At 46.3% G+C, this 24,959-nt stretch overlaps 2 protein-coding genes across 3 annotated transcripts in view; both read left to right on the top strand.

The window, feature by feature from the left end:
* The window catches only part of LOC143365473 (organic cation transporter protein), a 568,421-nt gene that overhangs the window by 475,351 nt on the left and 68,111 nt on the right, over positions 1–24,959 (top strand). The gene's annotated exons all lie outside the window — the stretch shown is intronic.
* The window catches only part of Toll-6 (Toll-like receptor 6), an 87,747-nt gene continuing 66,114 nt past the window's right edge, over positions 3,327–24,959 (top strand). The window contains exons 1-2 of one of the 2 annotated variants that reach the window (XM_076805674.1): positions 3,327–7,740; positions 13,708–14,739. In XM_076805674.1, coding sequence (XP_076661789.1) covers positions 4,053–7,724 — 3,672 coding nt within the window. In that variant the 5' untranslated portion in view covers positions 3,327–4,052 and the 3' untranslated portion in view covers positions 7,725–7,740; positions 13,708–14,739. Of the gene's footprint in view, positions 7,741–13,707; positions 14,740–24,959 lie in introns of those variants that run through there. The other variant, XR_013084550.1, reaches the window with a different exon arrangement.

Here is a 24,959-nt window from a genome sequence, read left to right as displayed (position 1 = left end):
ACTGTATTCTTAAAATAATTTTTTACTTTTAAATTGACTGGTAGTATTTCTGACATTATTATTAGTAATCTGATCTCATTGATTAGTTCCCTCGCGGATAAACATGAATTTATTTTTAAGAGAAGCAACTTTCATTCCCTGACAAACGATGGAAACCAAAATATGACAATGATAATCGTGTATGTAACTGTAAACTTTGACATCTAAACAATTTTGCCAGTTGAAGCTGTCTCGCTCAGGACAAAGTGTTCGAGTGTTCAACTGTCCAAGTGTTCGATAAAGATGAAATTTTCAAAAAGTTCTGAAACGTTGTAAAGTACAGACGGAACATCCCAAAGGCCCTTGTGTTCAAAGATAAAAGACAGGGAAGAATAAAGAAACAGAGAGAATAAAGCTGGTAAAAGCGTCTGTTCCCTGTGCTGTTTTTTAACAGAACTGTGGATGATGTGAAATAATAAAGTAACACCTGAGTGCCTGAATTTACATTTTCTCCAAAGAGATATAACGTTGGTTAAACAGTTCAGTCGTTGCAGAGATCGTGTGAGTAAATTTCCAGAAGCTGATTGAATGAAATTACACGTCAGAAGGGACTCAGATTTCCCGAAGTCGAGAATAGGAAGAGATAAAGAGAAGCTGAAGAAGGAAAGGAAGAACAGTCCATTTTCTATAATACTCCTGCAACGCATATGCACCTGTGGATGAAGCGAAATACTGAAGTAACACACGAATGTCTGACAATAGGTCTCTTTATTTCCTGAAGAATTCTGTATCGGATAAGGAACGGTATACTTGGCTTAGGTTAGTGCACAAGTTACATAAACCAAGATAAAAGACCCAGATGTCCTCCGAAAAGAAGAATAGAGAAGGAGGAAAAAGGGGAAAGATAGACGAACCGTCTATTGTCAATAGAATTTTTCCTGCAACAGCAAAACGTCTGTGAATGGAATAAAATGGAGTGACACGTGAATAAACTAAATGAAAAACATGTCGTAAAATATTCTCGACTGAGACGAATTTCGCTCCGAAAAACCAGACTCTTTATAATAAAATAAATCAAAGCGAAGAGAGAGAAGAAGTATTGTAGGAAAACACAAGAAAAATCCAGTTCGAATAGTATTTTCCTGCAACAGATAAGCACCCGTGAATAAAGCGAAATCCCTTTCGTTCGCGAACAAATACTCGCTTGATTAGAAAGAACATGCTTGACTTCGAGTCGCTTAACCAAGATAAAACGTTCAAAAACCCGGAATCGTGGAAGAGGAGCGCCAGCTGCCCTCGGATTCGAAAACAAGGGAAGCTCGCCGAGGAAGATAAAAGGGCAAGGAAGGGGTAAAGATAGCAGAAACCTCCGCTTCTGGCGACGTGTATACACGAGGCGACGCACAATGTTTCGAACAGTACGTGCTGGCTGGACAAAATCGAAAAGTTGCAAGAAAACAAGTAAAGTTTTTTCCATCAGAAATTACTCTATACGTACTCAATCTTTTTTGGAACTCATTCGGTGTCTCAATGTATCAAACAATTTTCAAAATCCCATTAACCCATACAGTATGATTTTTTTAACACGTTGACCGCCATGTCATATGTGGGTGACGGAATTATTTCTCCAGGCTTTAAAATAATAATTATACTTGTTTTAATGTTCTGCTTCCTTGTAATAAAATGATTGTAATCTTTACTATTGCATCTGTTGAAGAGTAAAAATTCTCCTTCTCATGTTTAGTAAAATTTTAATCACTACCTGGTCCCAAATACATTTTTAACACGTTGACCGCCATGTCATATGTGGATGACGGAATTATTTGTCCAGGTTTTAAAATGAACTTCATATAATGGATATATATGGATAATGGATTATATGGATATATAATATATCCATTGTACCAAAGATTAGGGTCTGTCAAAAATGCAAGAAAGTTGGAGGACGATATCATACATTTCATTTTTTTCAATTTTTATTACATTAAATAACTTACTTTGACTTTATGGAATTTTTGAGGTTCCAGTTTGGCAGTCAATTAGAACCTTCATGACTTCACAGCCATGCTTATATAATACTGACGAAAGTATAGAATTTTATCACCAAAATTTTCCAACGATATTCAAAGTTCTTGCACAATACAGTTTCAATACATATCTTTATGTTTGAAATACAATTATTAATCTCTGATTACCCAGGAGCATAAAAGTCTGAAATGGTTTTTCTATTTGTTGAGAAAAATATTAAAGGAGACACAAAAAGAAATTGAAAGTGGGTACCAGGTACCCTCATTGACATAAGGGTTAGAATAAAGATGTAAAACTATTTAGTGTGAAATCTTCGTCCACAACTTGTTATACAACGAGCAAGTTATCCTTAGCACTCGAATGGCGTCTTAGGGGTGCCACTAAAAATCATACCACAATTCAAGAAAAGTATTAGCGAAGTCATAAAATTGAAAGTGGGTACCCTTAATGACACAAGGGTTAAAATACAGATGTAAAAATATTTAGTTTTTTTGAAATCTTCGTTCACAACTTATTATACAACAAGGGCTACCCTTAGCACTCGAATAGCATCTCAGGGGTGCCCAAAAAATCATACCACAATTCAAGAAAAATATTAACGAAGTCACAAAATTAAAAGTGGGTACCAGGTACCCTTATTGACATAAGGGTTAGAATAAAGATGTAAAAATATTTAGTTCGAAATCTTTGTCCACGACTCGTTATTATACAGCAAGGGCTATCCTTGGCACTCGAATGTCGTCAGTTTTCACATCATCGAGTTTCTTCGATGAATTGCCAAAAATCTGTCACTTCCAAAAACCACAATTTCCAAGATTTCACTTTTCCCCGCTTACAAAACGTTTCTCGAGATCAACCGTCTAGACACGACGAACCTTCTCGGAGATAGAATAGCTATCGAGGCTAACAGATCCACACTGAAAACTAATTACGATATCGACTCTCTCGAGCGGAATTTAAAGTCGAAAAACATGATACAGTTTCGTCCAGGCAGACTCTATCTTTCGGTGTGCGACGACGCGCGACGGTAGAGCGCGCGATTTCCCAGTCGGCGCGAGAAGGACGAGTAAAGGGTTCCGAGGGACCGTATGCCGTCTTCCTTCCACCATGGGGAGGGCCGCGACGATGGGCGCGTGCTCGACGTGGTAGGATGCCGGTCCTTGCTGCGTTGCGCGCGTGTGTGTGTCCCTTTTTCGTTCGTGCCGGTGACTGTGTGCCGGCGGCTCTGTGTCTGTGTCGGTGCTGCCGCCGTTGGTGGGGGAAGGAACGATTGGTGGACGCAGCGTCGAGTTAGATGCTGAGGAGATCCGAAGCGTCAGTTGCGCGGTGGCCGCCGTACCGAGTGCTACGGTGTTCTCGGTTTCGTACCCTGCCGGTGGTCGGTACCCTACGGTTCAGTCTCCTCTCTCTTGCTCCAGCGAGCGGTGTCGAGCTTCTTCCACGTAGTAGTCCCGCGATGGGATTTCGGTGAACAGAGGACGGCAACCGTCGGACAGTGTCCATCCGTCCCGGCGGATAGTAAAACAGTGCACTGGACACTTCACATCATTTATATCCGGAAGGATTTCGATCCTTCGTAAGATTTTTTTTTTTCGGAGTAACTCTTCTGGATTATCTAATTGCGATTGGAGGACACGATGGAATAAGGAAACAGAACAGTCTCTCGAAAGTAAATAATCGGTCCCGGAAGAGTGTCCAGGAGTCCCGGCCCGTGTGAAGTGTGAAATATTGGAAGTGTTGGGGTCGCCGCGGTTGGAATCGCGGGCGACGGAGCCAGGGTGTTTTGGGGTGCACCCCGGAGCCGGTCGGAAGTCGAGATTGCACCGGATGGTCGGATCTTAGCGGAGGCAGGTGCCGCGGAAAGTTTCGCGTATCGATTGCAGCGGGGGCCACACATGACAGTCGGTCGGAGTAAATACTGGAGGGCGTATACGTGCGACGACAGCGTGCGTTAGTGAAGTCGGGGGACGGCGGGGGGTGGTTTTTGTGTGATGATCGGTAGGTGCGCGACCGAGGGAAGAAGAAGGCACCGAGAACGCTAAAAGATGCGCCGCCCGGTCGATCCCGTGGTCAGGCTCCGCGGTGGATCGGTGTTGTTGTCGTTGTCCCTGTCGTTGGCCTGCTTCTACTGCCTGGTGATCCCGGTGTGCCACGTGCTCGCGGTGACCAGCGAGCTGCCGCCGAGGCTCGACCTGCCGGAGAACTGTTCGTGGGACTCGCGGCAGGATGGGGCGGTCACCTGCATCCACCGTTACGTGGGTGGCGGTAGCCTCAGGACCAACTTTTCCCAGGCGACCAGCGAGTACGTGACCTCGGTGAACGTGGTCTGCGAGGACACCGAGGCCCTGGAGGCGGGCGTGCTGAACGTCGACGGGTTCGTGCAGCTTTGGCGGCTGAGATCGCTGAGGCTGACCGGGTGCAAGCTGGTCCATTGGCCGGCGAAAGTGCTGAACGGTCTGCGGGACCTTCGCAACCTGACCGTGCGCAGCCTGAACGGCCGGAAGGGCAAGTACAGCCTCGAGCTGGAGAGCGGCGCGTTCGACGCGGTCCCGCAGATCGAGAAGATCGATCTCTCGTGGAACAACATCTGGCAGATACCGGAACACTTGTTCTGCCCGCTGTCGAACCTGCTCACGTTGAACGTCTCGTGGAACATGCTGAAAGATATCACCGAGCTGGGATTCCGGGACATTCAAGAGAAACACCCTAGAAGACAACCGGAGTCGACCACGGCGCCGTTCCCGTGCTCGTTGGACGTGCAATCGTTGGACGTGTCGAACAATCAGATCTCGGTGTTGCCCGCGTACGGGTTCTCGTCGTTGAAACGGCTCCGGGTGTTGAACCTGTCGAGCAACGCGATCTCGATGGTGGCGGACGAGGCGCTTCATGGTCTCCGTTCCCTGGAGACGTTCGATCTGTCCGGGAACAGAATCGTTGCGCTGCCGACGGAAATGTTTCGGGACGCGGCGAAGTCGTTGAAGGAGCTGCGGCTGCAGAACAATTCGATCAGCGTGCTGTCGCCGGGACTGGTGGCCGACATGAATCAGCTCGTCGCTCTGGACCTGTCGAGGAACTCGTTGACCAGCTCCTGGTTGAACTCCGCGACCTTCTCCGGGCTTATTCGGCTGGTACTTTTGAACCTGTCGCATAATCGGATCAGCAAGCTGGACCCGGCCCTGTTCAAAGACCTGTACACACTTCAGATACTGAACCTCCAGTACAACGAGATCGAGACGATACCGGCGGACACGTTCGCGCCGATGAGTAATCTGCACACGCTAGATTTAGCGTACAATCGATTAAGTTACCTGGACGCGTACTCCCTGAACGGTCTGTTCGCGCTCTCCCTCCTCTCGCTGGACTTTAATCAGCTCGAAGGAATCCATCCGGATGCCTTTCGGAATTGTTCCAGTATGGAGGACCTGAATCTGTCCGGGAACAATCTGGACAGCATACCGGTCGCCCTCAAAGACATGAGGATACTGCGGACCCTCGATCTCGGCGAGAATCAGATCAGAAGCCTGAACCGGCCAGGCTTCCGCGGCATGTCGAGCCTCTACGGATTAAGGATGATAGGGAACGAGATCACGAACGTGACCAACGAAGATTTCGCGGAGCTGCCCGCGCTGCAGATCTTGAGTTTGGCACGGAACAAGATCGACATGGTCGAGGACTCGGCGTTCGCGGCGAACCCGGCGTTGCAGGCGATCCGGTTCGACTCGAATCTGTTGCAGGACATGTCCGATATATTCGCGAGCGCGCCCGGCCTCCTCTGGCTGAACATGTCCGACAACATGATCGTCCATTTCGATTACAACTTTCTGCCGGGGAAACTGCAGTGGATGGATCTCCATAAAAATCTGATTATGGATCTCGGTGTCGCGCCGCAGGGGATGAGATTGCAGACGCTCGACGTGTCGTTCAACCGGCTAACGAGGATCCACTCGCGATCGATACCGGACTCGATCGAGCTTCTGTTCGTCAACGACAATCTGATACAGACGGTCGAGCCGCAGACCTTCCTCGACAAGAAGAACCTGACCAGGGTGGACCTGTACGCGAACCAGATCGTCAAGATGAACCTGTCCGCGTTCCAGCTGACCCAGGTACCGGCCAACAGGCAGCTGCCGGAGTTCTACATCGGCGGGAACCCGTTCATCTGCGAGTGCACCACCGAGTGGCTGCAGAGGATCAACTCGTTGTCCCTGCGACAGCATCCGAGGGTGATGGACCTGGAGTCGGTCTACTGTCGGCTGCCGTACGACCGTCACAAGTCGTTCATACCGTTGCTCGAGGCGAAATCCTCGCAGTTCCTCTGCACGTACAAGGCGCACTGCTTCGCGCTCTGTCATTGCTGCGAGTTCGACGCCTGCGACTGCGAGATGACCTGCCCGACCAACTGTACCTGCTACCACGACCAATCCTGGTCGGCGAACGTGGTCGACTGCTCCAACTCCGGCTACAAAACCCTACCGGGACGATTGCCGATGGACGCGACCGAGGTCTACCTGGACGGCAACAATTTCGGCGAGCTGAACTCCCACTCGTTCATCGGCCGCAAGAATCTGCAGATCCTGTACGCGAACGACAGCAACATCATCGCGATCCGCAACCACACGTTCAGCGGACTGAAACGACTGCTGGTGCTTCATCTGGAGAACAACAAGATCAGCGTGTTGAACGGCGTCGAGCTGATGCCGCTGGAGAACCTGAAGGAGCTCTACCTGCAGAACAACCTGCTGACGTACATCGACAACGGCACGTTCCTGCCGCTCCGCCAGCTGGAGGTGTTGCGGCTGGAGAACAACCGGCTGGGAACGTTCGCCGTGTGGCAGCTCGGCCAGAACCCGTACCTGGTCGACATCGGTCTGTCCAGCAACCCTTGGAGCTGCGAGTGCTCGTACCTGGACCGGGTGCGCGAGTGGATGTCCCGGAACCGGGCGAAGATCAGCGACTGGAGGAGCGTCACCTGTTCCCTCGGCATGCCGATCACCATGCCGGCGAACGGCTCGGTCGTGAATTGCGCGGCGTTGACCGGCACGACCTCGGTGATCGAGACCCGACCGCTCGAGGCTTATCTGCCGCTCGTGCTGGCCACCGCGGTGCTGATTTTCGCGATGGTGGCGCTGGTGTGCGGCGCGTTCAAGCACCGACGAGCCCTGAGGACATGGGCGGCGAGCAGATGCGGCCTCAGGGCCTGCTACAAGACGGCCGCGTTCGAGGACCAGGAGAAACCGTTCGACGCCTACATCTCTTACTCGGCGGTCGACGAGGCGTTCGTCTCCACCATCCTCGTGCCGAATCTCGAGACCTCGTATCGACTATGCCTGCACTATCGAGACCTCGGGGCCGGCAGCAACGTCGCGGACGCGGTCACCGAAGCCGCGGACTCCTCCAGACGCACCATCCTCGTACTCTCGAGGAACTTTCTGCACGGCGAGTGGGCCAGGTTCGAGTTTAAAGCGGCGCTCAGGGACGCTCTGAAAGGGAAGGGCCGCTCGGTGATCCTGCTCCTGGTGGGCGGTGTGTGCCCCCGGGATCTCGACGCCGATCTCAAAAAGAGGATCTCCTCGCACACCGTGCTGGTGTGGGGGGACAAGTTGTTTTGGCAGAAGTTAAGGTTCGCCATGCCGGACGTGTCCCCCATACCCGTATTCGAGAGACCGCTGCCGTTGCCGCCGCCGCCGCCGCCCCCGGCGCAGCATCAATGGACGTAGAACTGCCATTATTTAGGTAAGAGACATTATTCGATCCTCTTGCGCTTCTTTCGCTCTCTCAAACGTCGCCCGCCGAACGGCGGAACACGGCCGACAGTCCGACAAGGGACTCGTACCCGAGTGACGGTGCGGATCTTGATGAAACTTTCGGGGGGACGCGATGTCGGGCTCCAAAGTCTCCTTAAAACGGAATTACTTCTCCCAAAGTGGCCTAAACGCCTTCAGATTTTTTCGAGAAGTTGGACACGTTCGTTTCCGCTCAACGACGCCGAAACGAAATTTCTTGATAACAGCAAGCTTCGCTTTTTACGGCTTTTTTTTACCTGAATTTTGTCATGGACGCGGGGAAAATTCCTTTTTTAAGAGATTCATGTTCATTACAATTTTCAGCCTATCACTGTAACAAATGATTGTTTAAAATTTCATTATTTGTCGCTTGTTTCTGCATCCGGATCTTAAATTTTTCAAAAAACGCAGGTGATAACGTTTTAGGAAGCTAGGATATACTATTTCATTCACGATTTAAATACAATTTTCACAGACACAACTAAATATGATTCTCACCTTAAATTTTGGGGGCTGTTTTTACACCTTTGCACCTAAAAAACGCAGTTGATAATATTTTTGAAAGCGAGCTTATACTGCTTCATTCACGATTTAAATACAATTTTCACATATGCAACTGAATATGATTCTCACCTTAAAATTTGAGGGCTGTTTTTACACCTTTGCACCAAAAAAAAAAAAACGCAGTTGATAATATTTTCGAAAGCGAGCTTATACTACTTCATTCACGATTTAAATACAATTTTCACAGACAGAACTAAATACGATTCTCACCTTAAACTTCGAGGGCTGTTTTTACCCCTTCAACGGAGACAAAGTCCACTACAAAAAATATAATGTTTCACAAGAACTACGACTTCGCACAGTTTCTTCAAGACCCGGAGACGTCACTTCGGGACGTTCCCTGCTCAGTAGCGGTTCTGAACAATGGTGACGAAAAGTGGGGGCCTGCGTAAAATCGAGGCGGAGCAAGCCCGACAATCGGGAATAACTCTATAGCGATCAATCCGATTCCCCTTTGGTCCCGATTCGATTCGAGAATACTCTTCCATAGCTGGTTTCGCCGTGAATCCGCGGACCGATCGTTTACCGGGCACGCTGGGAAAATTATCGGCCGTTGTCCTGTTTCCTAGGACGATCGGCGCCGGACGAGCGTCTATACATACGCTATTCGAATGACCGAGCATTTTGCAACACGGAATCACTGTCGCGTTAAGTTCGAGATCGGGGTCGTTCCCTAAGTAAAACCCGCTCGATGCCCAAGGGTTCTAACGGGTTTACAGCGGCGCTTAAATGGTTCGATCCGTTCGTAAAGCCGAGCCAGGCCAGGTCTCTTCGAACAACGTGCGCGCGCGCGCGCGTTCCTCGGTAATGTCGACGGTCCGAAATTATATATCATTTCCGACTGACAAACTAACGAGACTACTGTGCTAGCCATTGAACGGGCCGGGCCTCGACCTACAAGCCCGATTTAACGGCAGCGCATTTCGCGCCATTGTGATCGCGCCCGTGAATGGGGTCATCTTCGACGGGCGGGTTTTGCGGGAGCATATGGACGACGGGTCCGAAAGTGTACCGCGGGCCGGATTATACCCGACGCACAAATTTGTCTCGGGGTACCCTCGTCAGAGAGGGTCCGTCCCCGTTGTTCCCCGTTAAATTTGAAAACTCTATCGATCGGAAATCGCCCCACGGTGCGCGACAATTTTCACCCACTTACCAATTAAGTCCGCTTTTATGGGATGGCTCCCTGCCAGCCCGTAAAGGAATATCGCGTCGTCGCAATTGCATCGGCCGGCGCATTACCTTTCATCGATTACCACCGGCCTGCCTCGCTCGTTGTCATTCTTAATTCAATGGAAGCACCCGCGACGCGTTTGCACGACAGCCTATTCAACGCCGTCTAATGTTAACGTGGCCTCGTTACGGCGTCCCGACGCGACGCGACGCCTTTCAACCACCGCGCGTTCCACGATAACAGGCCGATATCTCTATTAAACCGATACGCTTCCTTTCGTTTACACCTTTTTTCTCGCGGACGCCGTTACATGGATAGTAAACGGCGCGACTGATGAGACTCCGCGGATCGAACCGTCCGTTCACAATCTTCGCGTCTCTCCTCGGAAATTCTGCCATTTTGTAACTCTGATGGAATAGCTAGGTTTGGCAATGTTTGGAAAATTGTCGCGTTCTTGTCTTGTACGTGTATTAGGTCCGTTCAAAGTGGTCAATCAGGGACGAAAAGTCCTCGCAGTTAAATCATCACGCGATTATATTGTTCAGAGGAGATTTAATATGTTTTCAGAGTAGAGTCACGCATATGATATTGTGTACACTATGTACAGCATGATTAAATAAAATTAGATTTTCTGTATATCTCTAAGGAGTCTACCAAGAGTCGAGGACTGATCTAGTGTAGAAAGTGAAATTTTCCTCTACGGTTTACAATCTTATTGCTCTAATAAATCGTTTACTCTCAGGCTTTTTATATTTTATATTTGCATATTTTCATTCATGTCCTGTCAAAGTTCAGCAATTTTCTCCCGAGTAAAGTATCAAAACTTTATAAGCAATCGAAGTTTGCTACAATTCCAGCGATTCCGTTCAATTCAATACCATCGTCGGTGCAAATAGCTAAAAAGCTATCACCAGTGCTAAAATAAAATAAAATAAATTTATTAGTAGTTTGAGTATAAAGTGACAGTATTTTGAGAATGGAGAACAGACTTTTCGCCCATTTTACAATACTTTACGGACTACAAAAATTGCTTTGACTCAATTATAGTATCTAACTCACAGCGACAGGTATTCTAAAGGTGTCCTGAAGATACCTATCACGTAATTACCTGCAGTAGATTTAAAATAATATTATTATTAACACGTTAACTGCCACGTCAGTCACATATGACTGACAGTAATTTTTAACTGGGTTTAGAAATCCATTTCTATTATGTGATATTCAGATAAACCGAATTTTATTGGAATCTTTCGAATTCAGAAGGGTTAAGGCCCCCTATAATACATTTTAAATTTCTAGTTTTGGTTTCATTAATTGAACTACTCTGATTTTGTAAGAATCTGTGGGGTTGATGTTCGGCGCTTAACGTGTTAACCAGAAACGACGAAACAGAATTTGAAAACAACTCCAAATTCGACTTTCCGAGCACAGGCTCGACCGACCCCTGACCCAACACGTCGTCTACCATTATGAGCCCCGTCGATAACACCAGCCGACCGCCAATCAGTCCGCTTTCATCTGGCGAGGAAAGAGTCATCATCCCGAATCGGTGAATCGATTCTGTAAAACAATCCACAGAGGGGTGTCGCCCTTCGCATAAAGCGGAATATCGCGACGCGCGCTTTGTCGCGGCGCTACGAGAAAATTAGGAAAGTCAATTGGTCGTTCCGTCCGTCCCCCCACCACAGATTTTTGCGACAACGTTCCCTAGCCCACCCCCCACGTGTCCTGGGCTCCCTTCGGTTCTCGGATCGAATGACCCGGAGGTCCCGAAGAGCAAAACCGGCCCTCGGCGCGTTAACTTCTCGTGACAAGCTTCAGTTTCAGCTGTTCTCTCCTCCGCGGTGGTCACCGGCCTCGATTACCCGGGGGGTGAATCCTAAAGGGCAGCAGGGCCGTGTGTTGCCCGGGACCCTTTTTATATATCCTCGGCAGTGTCGCATTCACGCCACGGGCGTTTCCATTAGCGGCTGATCCGCCTGTGATAAGCCGCACCGATACCGGGCCCAGCTTGCGTCCCACGGATAACCCTCGATCCCGGTCGTCTTACGGGATTACGCAAAAAATATATTAGTCGAACAATGCGTGAATGGGAACTGCCGAGCCATTGTCACCGGAAGATTGTCACGCCGGTGGCGGCTAAAGCCTGTGTCGCGCGGCACACGCTCCCTTGAAGAGGGAAACTCTGATTTGCAAAAGCTATCCTGAAACTCGGCCACGTACCACCAACGTCTTGGAGGAAAATCTCCAGAAAATCGGGAAATACACGTCGAATGTTTCCAATAAAACTGGAACGATTATTTTGACCGTGTGTCACGTGTGCGCAATTCATGTTGCATCTGGTGTCCTCTTGCGTAAATGACACGTTAATCTCCATTGATCTTCTATCGAGCTCTCCGTGGATTTTCGGAACCATGTTTAACGATTTTAATCCCTTTACGATTGGATAATCCTTTTTGGAACTTAAATAGGCATCGATTGAACAAGATGAAATTCAAAATCATTGGGAATGCGTTGAGAAAGGGTAACATTTATTTATGACTTTGAAGCGATGCATGGAAGTAAAATTATATGCATGTGCTCTTTCTTTTAAGAAGTTTAACCCTTAACGGGCCGCAAGTGTTTCAAGTTTACTTCCCACCAGGTCTAAGCTATTTTTCATACGAAGAGAAACTGTGGACTCAACATTTTTATATCAAGTATAGAAAGGAAAATATTTATATTTTATTCTTTTTTTTTATTTTTGCCGCCATATATGCGGCATTGGACCAGTAAGTAAAAATGCCATGCCGCTTATATGGCGGCATTGGTCCGTTAAGGTTTAATGAATAGATAGAAGGAGGGTTCTGCTTCAATTCACAGGAATTTGCAGGAAAATGTGCAAACAATTAATTGCTTGCTCTTTGACATAATTGAAGAAGCAGATAATCCAATACCAGCCTAAATCTAGTTCTTCCTATTTTTTCCGACCCTCCGTGGCCCTATGTTGAGTCAGACTTGACATTGACTTTTGCATCAGTAAATTCCTGTTTTATTCATTCCCATTACGTTCATCAATGATGTTGCATGTGGTACGTACGAACACCTGTAGTATTTCTTAAGAGTTCTGAACAGATTAGTAGACCTATCTATAGAAATACGATTCTATTGTATCAATTTTAACACTTTAACTGCCACGTCAGTCACATATCACAGTGATTTTCGACTGGGTTTAGAAATTCATTTCTATCATGAGATATCCAGATAAACTCCAAATTTTATTGGAGTCTTTCGAACTCGAAAGTGTTAAGACAGCATCTCCTATAATACATTTTAAATGTCTAGTTGTGGTTTCATTGTTTAAATCTTGTAAGAATTTCTGGGCACCGAATCTTTTACCAAGTCCTGAAGAAAAATAAAATTATTCGAGTTCTCAAAAGTGTTCACATTTCCTTGAATTTTGCGGACAATCTAAACTCACAAAGATTCGCAGTCTCGTAACAGCAACAATGAAAAGATTTCGATTACACCTCGCTCGAAGTGGCCGGGTACATTCGCGAAAGTTGCGCGTGATTTACGAAGACCAGAAGGAAGATGTTCTCAGCATCCCCGAGCGGCTGGAAGAGCATAAAAATTCGCGGGGAATCCGAGTCGCGGGCTGTCCCGAATATTTTCAAGGGCGATATCTAGCCCGGAAGAGGGTCGAGTAGCTAGATGGTGGTCTCCGAGTTGTTTTGGTCTCGGAGTCGGAGCGTAGGCGCGCTTTGTAAGATCAGCTCGAAAGGCAGAGACGGTAAAGGAGAAGCTAGGGTTTCTCGTCAGGGTTCTCTCGCAGGGGAGAAAGGATATCGTGCTCTTTTTACCGTGATTTATTACACGCCATACGCCTAGCGGTGGGGTTTTGTTGTCAGTTTCGATTTCGGCTATGATGTACGAGTCGCGCGGCGGGGAGGGCGAGTCGAGCGGAGCGGAGCAGAGCAGCGAGAGAAAAAAAAAGAGAGAGAGAGAGAGAAAAAAAGAATGGGTTTCCATCGATTGGTCCGCTATCAGCCGCTGCCACCCCCTACCCCCCATAACGCACACCACCACCAGTCACCCTCCCACTTCACGTGACACTTTCTGTTATTTTTATTTATTTTGTTGAATGTACCCGGAGCAATTTTGGTCCCCATAATTCCCTTGTATTTATGTGTTTTCCAGCGACACGGATGCGACGACACGGAGGCGTGCGAACCGCGGATAAAAATCGGCTTCGCGCGGTCCCGGCGGATCGGACCGGTGAAAAATGCTTTTCGCCGTCCTCGAACCTCGAATACGTGTCCCGCCTCCTAATTGCGCGGAGTCTCCCGCGTTCGCAACCATACTTTCGACGAGAGAAAGAGAGAGAGAGAAACACAGAGAGACAGAGACAGAGACAGAGGCAGAGGCGGGAGAAAGATCACCGGCCGAAACCGAGGTCCGAACCGGGGGAAAACGAAACAGGAAACGGGAAAAGGGGGCTGTGTTCTTCGTCTCTCGCCTGTGGCCCCCTTCTTCTATCCGTTCTCGAGTCTCGAGGCGTCTGCCGAGGGAACAGGTAGAACCTGCGATCCGCGTACCTGTTACCGCCGGCCTTTACATTTGTACCTGACAACGGCTGGACCGAATCTGGAAGACAAATGGGATTCGCCGTCGACCTTGCTTGCGTTTTTCCCGGGCCGAAGGGACGCTAGAAATTAAAAGAGGATTTGTACCGGTGCTCCCTACCTCCCCCTCTTACCCTCCACCACTTTTTCCCTCCATCTTTCTGCGAGCCCTTTACTCCCTCGATGGGTGGTCGTTCCGGGCTCGAAATCTTAAAGGGTCTCTCTGGCTTGGCGGCTCACGGAATCTTTCTAAAGACGCCTGTTGAATATTCTAATCCCGAACTCGGTGCGCTTTTTACGCAACGCTTGAAGAATGCGCTCAATTTGTTTCGAACGAGAACGTCCGAATTAACCCATTTGCATCATAAGGAAATGTGAAAAGAAGGTCTTTATCACCAAACTTTTTTCTTTTATGATATTTAAGTACAAAAATGACTACAAGTAAAAGAACTTCATATTTCAGCGTATGTTCATATTTGAGCGTATATATACGCTCCGGTGATAGTGACCAGGAAAATTGAGCGTATAGATAAGCTAATGATGCAAATGGGGTAACCCTTTGCACTCGAAACTATTTTAACTCCAAAGGGAAACATTTCTAGAATATTTCCCTCCTACATATTTGTTCTCGTGTTCTACATACGAAAATGGTGCAATTTACTCGTACAATACTGAAATGTTTGGTAATTTATCAAGTACGAACAAATTTAATAATGCAAAGAACATTTCGAGTAATAATAAAAAGCAATATTTAGTGGCGCCTTACAGTCTAACTAAGTGAGTGCTAAGGGTTAATACTTAACACTAGAACTACCGAGTAATAAATACATCTGATTCTGTATTCTGCTTTGTAATAATGACAAGACTTCGTCTATTCAAACCCCATACCATTTTTATTCCGACATGTGCCAGAAGACATTTTTGTAATTTCAGTAATTGTGAAAGAGAAAATTCGGAACCAGTCATTCTGACTGGCTCAGTAGTTCTAGTTTTAAATATCGGTAACACAGACGAATCAAATTTAATATTGGAGTTTAAAAAATTCCGTTTGAAATTTGCATCGCGAGTCGTCATAATGCGGGAAGGGGCGTAAGAAAACGCTTGAAAAGCAGAAAGAATTTTCCGCAGCCGTCAAACCAGACCGACCGTCGCGAACGTAGCGCGAGCGCGTCAGGCGTTTCCCGGATTTTCATTGTCGGATTATGAAAATTAGGCGATGTATCGCGTAGCCGTGCGTCGTCGGGCGGAGTTGATCTCCGCCGTTGTGTAGCGTTTTAGAATAACGACGGCTCGCGATAACGTTTTGAACGGCGCGTGTGCGAGCGGACCAGCTCCGGAGAAAGCTCGAACCGGCGCGTTTCTCTTTTAATTAATTCCCGGTTCGAATACCGGCCGGTCCTTTTCTGTTCGCCGTGGGCCCCGGGAAACGTCTCCGGACGATTTTTTTTTATATTTTCTTTTGCCGGCGGCGAGCGTGTCCAACGCTCGATTATTTATTTAGTCACAGGCGTCAAACGGCGCGCACTCCAGAATTAATTGAAAGAAACCGCGCGGCCGCGGCGATTCTTGCTCATTAGAATTTTCTACGCGCATTACGCAAATTGCGCGCGATAAACTTTACGATCCGTAGTGCAGTGCAGTGCAGTGCGGTGCCGGACCGCGCCGGGACGCTTTAATTACACGCGCACCGCTGGAAACGTCGTCGTTACCCGGAAAAAATTACCGGCCGGGTCCAGATACCGCGGTCGCGGATCTGTAACGATACACGAGACGAAAGCGTTAGGCTGGACGAAATGTACTGTCGGAATTTTCGGGGATGCTTCTCAAACCGGGACTCGGTATCGCTAATTAACCTCGCTGGTATCTTGTTCGATAGCCGGATAATTAGTTGCAATGGAGATTTTGCCGGTGAGAATCTTTGGTAAAAATCTCCGTCGCGGAGCTACATGAACAGACAGCGGAATTTATGCATTTATGACGGAAATGGGTTGGCGTATTTTAGAACAGTAAAAACATTAGAAAAATTTTAAAATGCTGTTACATTATTTTCAACCTATTAAACATATTTAGAAAGAAAATAAATTTCTATTTCACTCCAGCCTGTTGCAATTCTGGTAGAAAATTTGTATTTTGTATAAAGATCCGCAGTCTGTGCATGAACCTTTCATTCAGAGTGTCATCGGTGTGCTCATTAAAAATCATTGGTACTGTTTGCACCGCGTAGTTATCATTGCTCACCGTCAAATATAAAATAGATATTAAAAAATAGAATTTTAAAGTCACAACTGTTGAACTGTTACACACTATACAAGGTCTCGTCAGTATGCAGACTGTGGATCTTTGTGCAAAATAAATGTTCTAAGAAACAGGAGAACCAAAAAGTGTTTCCTCTATTAATTAATTCCTCTAATGTCTCAACAGTCTCGCTGTTGAACCATTAATTCGTACTATAAAAGCAGAAAATCCGCAGTCTACATACGAATTGAAAAAATATATTTCACTCGACCGGAGACGTGCTCCCACAGAAAAATCCGACAATACTTCTCTTCGCCAACTGGATGCAACGATTAAGACTGCGCGCGCAGTTGTGTTCATGCTGAAGCGAGAAATAAAGGAAGAAATATTTGGAAAAGAGTACTATGTTGACGGAAAAGTTGTCATTATTCCATACCTCTCCATAAATGGTGGACCTCCGCGAACTTCCATATCCATGAGAAAGTCGACCTTCGCGAGAGATCCCGCGAAACGCGCGCTCGTCGGAGCCCGATGCATCAATCAGAGACAATAAAACGATGCGTTCGCGCTTGGACCGCCGGGAAACGTTCCTCGATATCCCGGACAACCGTTCCACGTCACCGCGAGAAGACGGCTGGCTCGACGTGTATCCGCGTATCGACAAGCCCCGGTATTACATCCTGAGATTGGCATATCAGTCGTCGTCCCGTCGCCGTTGCATTGTCCGCCAGCCCCGGCGAAATGCACTTCCGCAAGCCCTCGAAACCCACCCCGCCGCGACCCCTCATTGTCAGCAAGGTGTTTTACGAGGCCACCGGGTCTTCTAGCTTCGCGACCCCGCTCGAAAACCGTTCTCCAGCTTTCCTCTCTCCCTTCTCTCTCTCTCTCTCTCTCTCTCTCTCTCTCTCTCTCTCTCTCTCTCTCTCTTGTTGCATTGTCTGCTGCAACCTACATCCTTTCGAATGCCCTCCCTCCCACGCTATAATTGTATCCGAAGCCCTCAGAAAGGTTTATTCCGCTTTCGACGTGGTTTTCTCCGATCAACAATAACTTTTCGATAAGCTGCTCGACGATTTTCGACGCGACGCTGTTACCCGCGTTCCGGTACCAATTATTTCACGATTACTGCGATTCCTTGTCGATTATGACCTCTTGGAAGGAGAAGGAAATTTGTGTTCATTGAATTTTTATTTATTCTCAAATTTTACGTTGATTCTGTCCGAAATCTTCGAGGGCTGCCCTACGACTTATTTTACTAAAAAAATAATAATTTCTTAAAAAAAAGGAGAAAATTTATATCCATCGTGTGCCAATATGTTCTTCAATAGCTGTACATTAGCAACGCTAAAGTAGCATTTTATTTCGGTTTAAAGGAAATTAATAACTAGACTGCGGATCATTATGCAGAATAAAAAATATTTGCATTGATTGCAAGACACAGGGGCGAGATACAAATTTATTTATTCTTTTAAGTATTTTATTAAGCTGAAACCAATACGCTGGTGACTTTAAATCGTACATACTTAAATAACGTACATACTTATTTTAGACTCTGTTCAGAATCTTCATATGACTCGATATTGTAGGACAAGGGTTTCTAACCCTCGTACGGTCGTCGGACAAATTCGTGCAAAGGGTCCTAGAACAATATTCATTTTTGCATGATACTTTAAAATTGCAATTTAAAAAAATTTATTTCTAGGACAGATTAAAATCAAAGTATAACCAGTACAAGTTTACCTTCGAAGTTTGTGTCCTAGAAGTACTTGCACAATATTCCCCCTCCTTTTCCTGGTATAAACGATTATATTCCCCTAAAAGGAACTATTTCCAACATTTTGCCCAACCATCCCCCACAAAGAATTAACAACTTCACCACGGAATAGTACCCAGAACGTTCGCCATCTCATAACATCGTCTCATTTCGTACCTCCAGCGTCAGAATGATCTTTCTCCGACCGGCGACCGAAAAGATCGTCGGGAAGCGACCCGGAGACCCAGAGATCAGCGAATATCAGGAGGATGTTTTTAAAATCATTTAGTTTAACGAACGTTCCATTATCTTCCGCCGCAGAACGCAATATCCTTTCGCGAGAATTGATAACTCGGGGAATGGGAAATGAAGCGAGCGAGCGAGCCCCTTTCCCGGTTTTCCTCTCTCTCTCTCTCCCTCTCTCTCTCCTGTTCTCTCCTCTTCCGGCATGTCTCCGCTCGGGCGTGAACCTCTCCCGGGCTCTTGACGTTTCGACCGAGCGGCAGATCGCGGAAAGTAAAACGCGTGCAGACATCCGCTCCCCTTTCGCTAGCGAAATAGAGAGAGAGAGAGAGAGAGAGAGAGAGAGAGAGAGCCCCACCCCCGCAGATGTGCTCAGCTATCCCGAACGCAACACGCCGCCAGGTGAATCGCGAGGCTCGGAATGAATGGATGAATAACGAGCGACGATCTCGAGCGCGAGAGTCTCCGATTCTACTTTGGCTGGTAAATCGCGAAGGACCCGCCCGGCTTCCGCGTATAGAAATCTGTGCCACCGGGCTAACGACTGTTATGAAATTTCTGGGAACGCGTGCACCGCCATCGCGCCCGGGACTTCCGGCCGAGGATTCGTTTTAACGGCGACTCCATTCGGCACGCGTTGAATTAACGAGTATTGTTCATACACGAACGCGATACTTCGCGGACCGTTCTGTTCTCCAGCGAAGACCTCGAGCATCCTTTTTGTATATATTTTCGAATTACGCCGAGACAGCGAAACAGAGTACCCGTAATTGTTACATTGAATTGTTGAATTCAGCCCGCGCACGCTCCCCGCAAAATGATTGTACGATTGCTCCTGTCTTCGTTCCACTTCTGTTTCATGCTAGAACTACCGAGCAGTAATCGTGATTTTATTCAATGCGTTGTGGATAATATCGATAATCCTCGACGAGTTCGGTAGTTCTGACTTCACTATCGATAGATCAAGCATCGAATCGACGAGTTCTCGCTTGAGGAGCGTGCGAGGGTTGAGATCCTGTTCACTCTATTTGTAAGCTACACGGTATCATAATTTCACGTTACTTTGTACATAGAAGAATAAAAGGGAAGGGCGAGTTGTATATCACTGCTGTAAAATACCTAAAATAATTTAGTCGTAGACATAAGACATTGTATTGCGTGAACCAAGTCCTTTTTCATGGCTGTGAGGCTGAAGAATAATAAAATTCTAATTTAACGTACCGCAAATTGCTCATTATTTCGAACAGTTCTTTATGCACACACAGACACACCTCCAAAGACTCCCACACGAGCCCCTCGGCGCGCAACACGTACTCCTCTTCGGGAAATTAATATATTAAACGCGTCCCGGCATCGCGCAATTTAACGCTAATTATCGTGCAGTATCGCGCAAGAGTTTCTAAAAGCCAGGCTTTATTAGAACAAGCGAAAATAGACTGGGTAACCGTGTAAACGTCAATATTTGCTACTCGTTATCGTCCCGGGGGAAGGAAGGGAGGGGGACGCGTGTGTTTCACCCTCATTAGCAAGATCGTAGTTTCCTGTCGCGCATCGAATCGCTAATGAAACGGCCCCGCGGATCCTTCGCCGTTGGGATGAAAATGATAGTCTGTTAGGCGACGCGTGTTCGTCCCCCGCGATTTTACAACGGCCGGGCGCGGCTTGCTTCGCGTTCTTAGAAGATTCTACTAATCTTATCGGACACCGGGCCGGGCGGGCACCGCGAGCACCTGCATCGCGCAATGTTTGCGCAGCGAACATTTTTATGGCGCTTTTAGCCACGGTCTTGTGCGCGGACTCCCGTCGGTTGTTTTTTTTTTCTTCCATGGCGTGTTCCTCTCTCCCCCATGCCACTCATTCTCGTGCAAGAACACAGACGGCCCCTGCTTCCCGGTAAAGTCGTTAACAGACTTATCTCGGTGGCGTGTTTGGTCAATTTGGAAAGCGTCTCTTCGCTTTAGCGCTCGACGATTCCCGTCCCGTGCCGCGGCTAACTTCGTCATCAGACCGCTTCTTGCGTCTTCCTTAAGAGCTACTTTCCACTTTTAATACGCGCTTCGTGCTCCTTATCTTATCAAGACCTTCTTTTCCCTCTCTCTCTCTCTCTCTCTCTCTCTCTCTCTCTCTCTCTCTCTCTCTCTCTCTCTCTCTCTCTCTCTCTCTCTCTCTCTCTCTCTCTCTCTATCCCGCCCTTTCATCCCCCGCACCTTTTCTCCCCGTTTTATTAGCTCCAGCCGACGCCGCCATTCCTCTTCATTTCCATAGGCCCCGAGGTCGCGTGCACCACGAAAATTTCATACCATCCACGCTCAAGCCACCCACCCTCTTCGATTCTTTTCAATTCGGGGATCCTTCGTTACACACCCCCCGGCTCGCTCAATGATTTTCCGTGGCAGTTGAATTTCTGGCGCGCGGCGAACGGTCTGATCGTCGCGGTGTTTGATAAGTGGACGGATTTTTAGGCGAGAGCAAAATTTCCTGCGTCAGTCAGGCGAATCCGGAGCCAAATAGAATCCTCTTTCCGTGATCATTTTGGTAAGTTGCTAGTAGTACGCTAATACTCTCAAATTCTTTTCTTCTTTTCGTTTTCGATCTGATCGATTTATTTTTCCGTCGTGAATCCATGAAATCCGCCGTCTGGTCGTGAAAATTCTTCAGAAGTTCATACATTCGCTATCATTAGGGATCTTTATGCATTCATAACAAAATTGAGTGGAGAACATTTGAAATTGTAGGAAAATGTAAAAAATTGTAAATGTCGATATACTATTTGTCGTCCATTAAAATTAGCAAGTAAAGGAATAACGTTCTACTTAGTTTCTATTTCTTGTAATCGATGCAGACAATTTTTATTTTACCGCTATCGTTGACATGGGTATTGGCACAGGTAGCTTTCAATTATAGGTAATTATTTATGTATAGAAATGATTACTTCGAGGTAAATGTAAGGAATAAAACGATACTAGGTTAATTTCTTTGAGAATTGTGAGTCTGAAATGCAGATTTTTGAATTTAAGTAAAAATGTGAAAATTTAAACAGTAAACAGATTACAATTATTTAAGAATATCGATAGACCATCTGTTACAAATTAAAATTGTTAAAAATGAAATTTTGGCTTCCGTTTCTCACGATTGATGAATACAATTTTTACTTAACATACCAATCCACAGTCTTGTCATGGTTTACAACAAAGTACACACAAAGTTTTTTGTAAATTGGAGCAATAACATTGTCCTTAAGTTAGGAGTGTGTCGACACTGTCGTTCTTGTAAAAACGGTTCTCAGTGTACACAGACTTGCTTTCGTTTGCTGTGCGATTAGATAAAGTGCAGTACATATAGTATTTTCAAATGTATGCATACTGATTACAATTTTTAAAGAATCTGACAGAGTTTTGTTATTTACATTTATATGCAGATAGATTCAGATATACTCAGTTATACAAATTGAAAATTGAGTTCAAAAATTGTCACACGATTCCGACATGTCTATTCCACTAGAATTCTCATGTGATATATCTATATCAACTTGAACATAAAGTTTTACATACAATTTGGACAAACAGATGTGCAACAGCTGTTAGTGAACAAATCTGCGAGACATTTCTCGCGTAATCGTGCTCGTTTCTACACATTTCTGACATTCGCGATCTTTTACAAAATCAATTTTACACATTGTTATTCAAACGTAGCACAGAGTTCAGAAATGTTTGCCAAATTGTTGCTAGAAACTTCGGCTAAATTGTTTCGGCAATTCACGAAGCACTATGCAGCATTTAATAAAGTTGAAAAACGAGACAGCGATGGCGGGAAACGTTTTCACTTTTCCTCGCACATATTCCAGCAAATCAAATTTGATCATGGCGTGCAGGTACTGAAAGATTGTTTTAAACCATTGACGCTAGCGAACGCATTCGTTTGCGAGTACCGTGAAAAATTAGTGCAGATTAAATTCCATGCAGATGGTTAATTATGATTAAACTTTAATTCCGCAGTTTCGGATTCATCAACTAAATTACTTTGATTTCGAGGATGTGTTTCAGTGGCTCCCGGCCAGTCAACGTGTTCATTGTTCCGGTTCCCGGCGGGAATTGCAGGAATGTTTATCCGCGGCCCGGAAAAATATTACATTAGATCGTTCCGCCCTCCTTTTTCACTCGGCGGAAATTTTTCACTCCGACGTCCCTTGTATTTTTATCATAGCCGGTGTAATACGCCGCCCGTGTATACAGCCTCCGTAAAATATGGTTACGTTGATTATACTTTTTTCTTTTTTTCGCCGCCGCCAACGGTCCCCTTGCACCCCCGCCAGGCCGGGTGTCCTTACGAACCGTTCCAGGATCCCCATTTTACTGCGCTTTTCCCCTCGCGTGTTGTTCGGTTAGCGCGAAGGATCGGATATGAGTCACCAGAAGGGAACGAGAATTTTCGTGGATTCATGCTCGTGCGATATAAATCGATAAAGCGTGCATGTGCCCCCCTCGATGGTCGCCGGTGTCCCTTTAACGCGGTGATCGCCGTCGAACCAGCAGCCATAAAAGTCCAAATTAGAGCAGTTTATTCAATTTATTCTATGCTGATGAAGACGTTGAAAAAGCCACGATTCATTTCAGTCGGGTTTTTCTGCCGATTAACACAGAGAACCACTCACTCGTCGTTTCATAAAATTTTCGTTATAATACAATAGGTGTACAAATGAATTAAAAACGAATGAAACTCAACAGTCGCAAAAAAAAAATATTAGGGGTACCCATAAGTAATAAATTATTTGCAAAGAATTTGTTTTGCCTTTTGCTCTGTACCGATCGTTAAAGAGGAAGCACGTATTCTTTTACTGAACCCTGGATTTCTATAAGAGGGGGACTGAAAATTTGCAGGAAAGATGGCAAACTGTCCTTGATAATGTTGGAGATTATATAACAAATTAAGAAATAAAAACTTGAATTTACTAGAAAGTTTGTTTCAGATTCCAAAATAATTGATTACTTATGGGTGAAACCACAAAAATTCGCAGAGAAATAGAGTCACGTACGCACACCCTTCCAAAGCGGTCAAAGCGATCCCCAATAATTCGTGAGGGGTGTCGGCCACCCCATAAATCTCGCAGAACGTGCAACAAACACCGGCACATCTATAACGGATAAGATTTTAGCGGCGTTGCCGGTGCCGGCAGAGTAAATTGGCTAGAGCGTTCGATTTCGAAGGAACCATCGACCAGTTCCGATCTAGTGGAAAGAAATTGGTGGCGCACCGTAAACCCGACTGGTTAGGGGTTGGAGAGTCACGGAACTTTCCGAGCGGGATGTCCAAGATCGTCGTCGATCGGATAGCTATCGGATGTCGCGGAACGAAACACGGTTTATTTAATAGGGTTTGCGGGAGGGTGGTGGGGGGGTGGAAGAGGACGAAGGAAACCGGGAACCGACGAGGGAAAAGAGAGCAACGCGGTCACCGGAAATAACAGACTGACCTTAACGCCCGGCCACCGGGCGCAAACTTTCAGATGTTATGAGTGTAAACTCGCCACCGGTCTATCGTGGCTCACTGGCGGCTCTCTGATACCGTGTGCCCGGCCCGTTTTATTTATGAAACGAAAGCATTCCGTACCTCGGAATAATTTTCCCCGGGCCGACGTTTCGAATTAGCCACGTCTGGTTACACTTTTCCCGATACAAAAGCGGGATATCCCTGTCGTGTCCGACCGAGACTGCGCGGCCACCGTTATTACGGTTCAAGCACCGAGAGAGAAAGAGAGAATGATGGAGAGAGAGAGAGAGAGAGAGAGAGAGAGCGAGAGAGAGAGAGAGAGAGAGAGAGAGAGAGAGAGAGAGAGAGAGAGAGAGAGAGGATGGTGGTCCGTCGCCTGGCGAATCCGTCGCGAATCCTAGATGTAATTTCCATTTAAATTCGTGTCGAGCTGAGTAAGAAGAATCGCCCCGCCAACGGTCGTTAATAAAACGAAGATCCGCGCGATCCGAAACTTCCCCTCGGAGTTGCGTGTGCAGCGCCTGTAGGGGATGTTTTAACACTTTGCCTCCTGCAGCCTATTAATAGCAATTTTAATGTCTGCACTATATTTAAAAGAAGTGTTTCAAAGAAGAAGAATTTTGTTCTGAATGACAAGCTCAAAAGAAATTAGCATTCTCAATTGTTAGTCAATCATTGTCAATCTTGACATTATTACGTTCTTATCCGGTTTCTATTATTATTTTGAATAAAAAATTATTTTACTTTTATAAACTGAGTATACTTTACGGTGATCGTCAACTGAAGGAACATCTTTACAAAGCTGTCTTTAAATAGGTTTTCTTCGATCGATCGATATCGAAGCAAAAATCGCAATTATTATTATACCAGCCCAGTAAACATGTTTATTTTCCACATGTTCTCCGAGCTTTATTGATACTTCCCCGGGGGAACGTACAGCTGAACGCCTTTAGGAAAGCTAATTATAATCATCAGTGGGTAAATATTTAACTTTTACACATATTTTGGTCTGTCGCTGCTTGCCGCGAACACAATAAACAAGTTAATTACATGCATAAAATATTCGCTAATTTGATGTTCCATTGAGGTAAAATGTAATCATGCCACGG

This window comes from Halictus rubicundus, chromosome 2, assembly GCF_050948215.1.
Source record: "Halictus rubicundus isolate RS-2024b chromosome 2, iyHalRubi1_principal, whole genome shotgun sequence".
NCBI classification, from domain to species: domain Eukaryota; kingdom Metazoa; phylum Arthropoda; class Insecta; order Hymenoptera; family Halictidae; genus Halictus; species Halictus rubicundus.
This window is presented reverse-complemented; position numbering and strand designations above follow the sequence as displayed.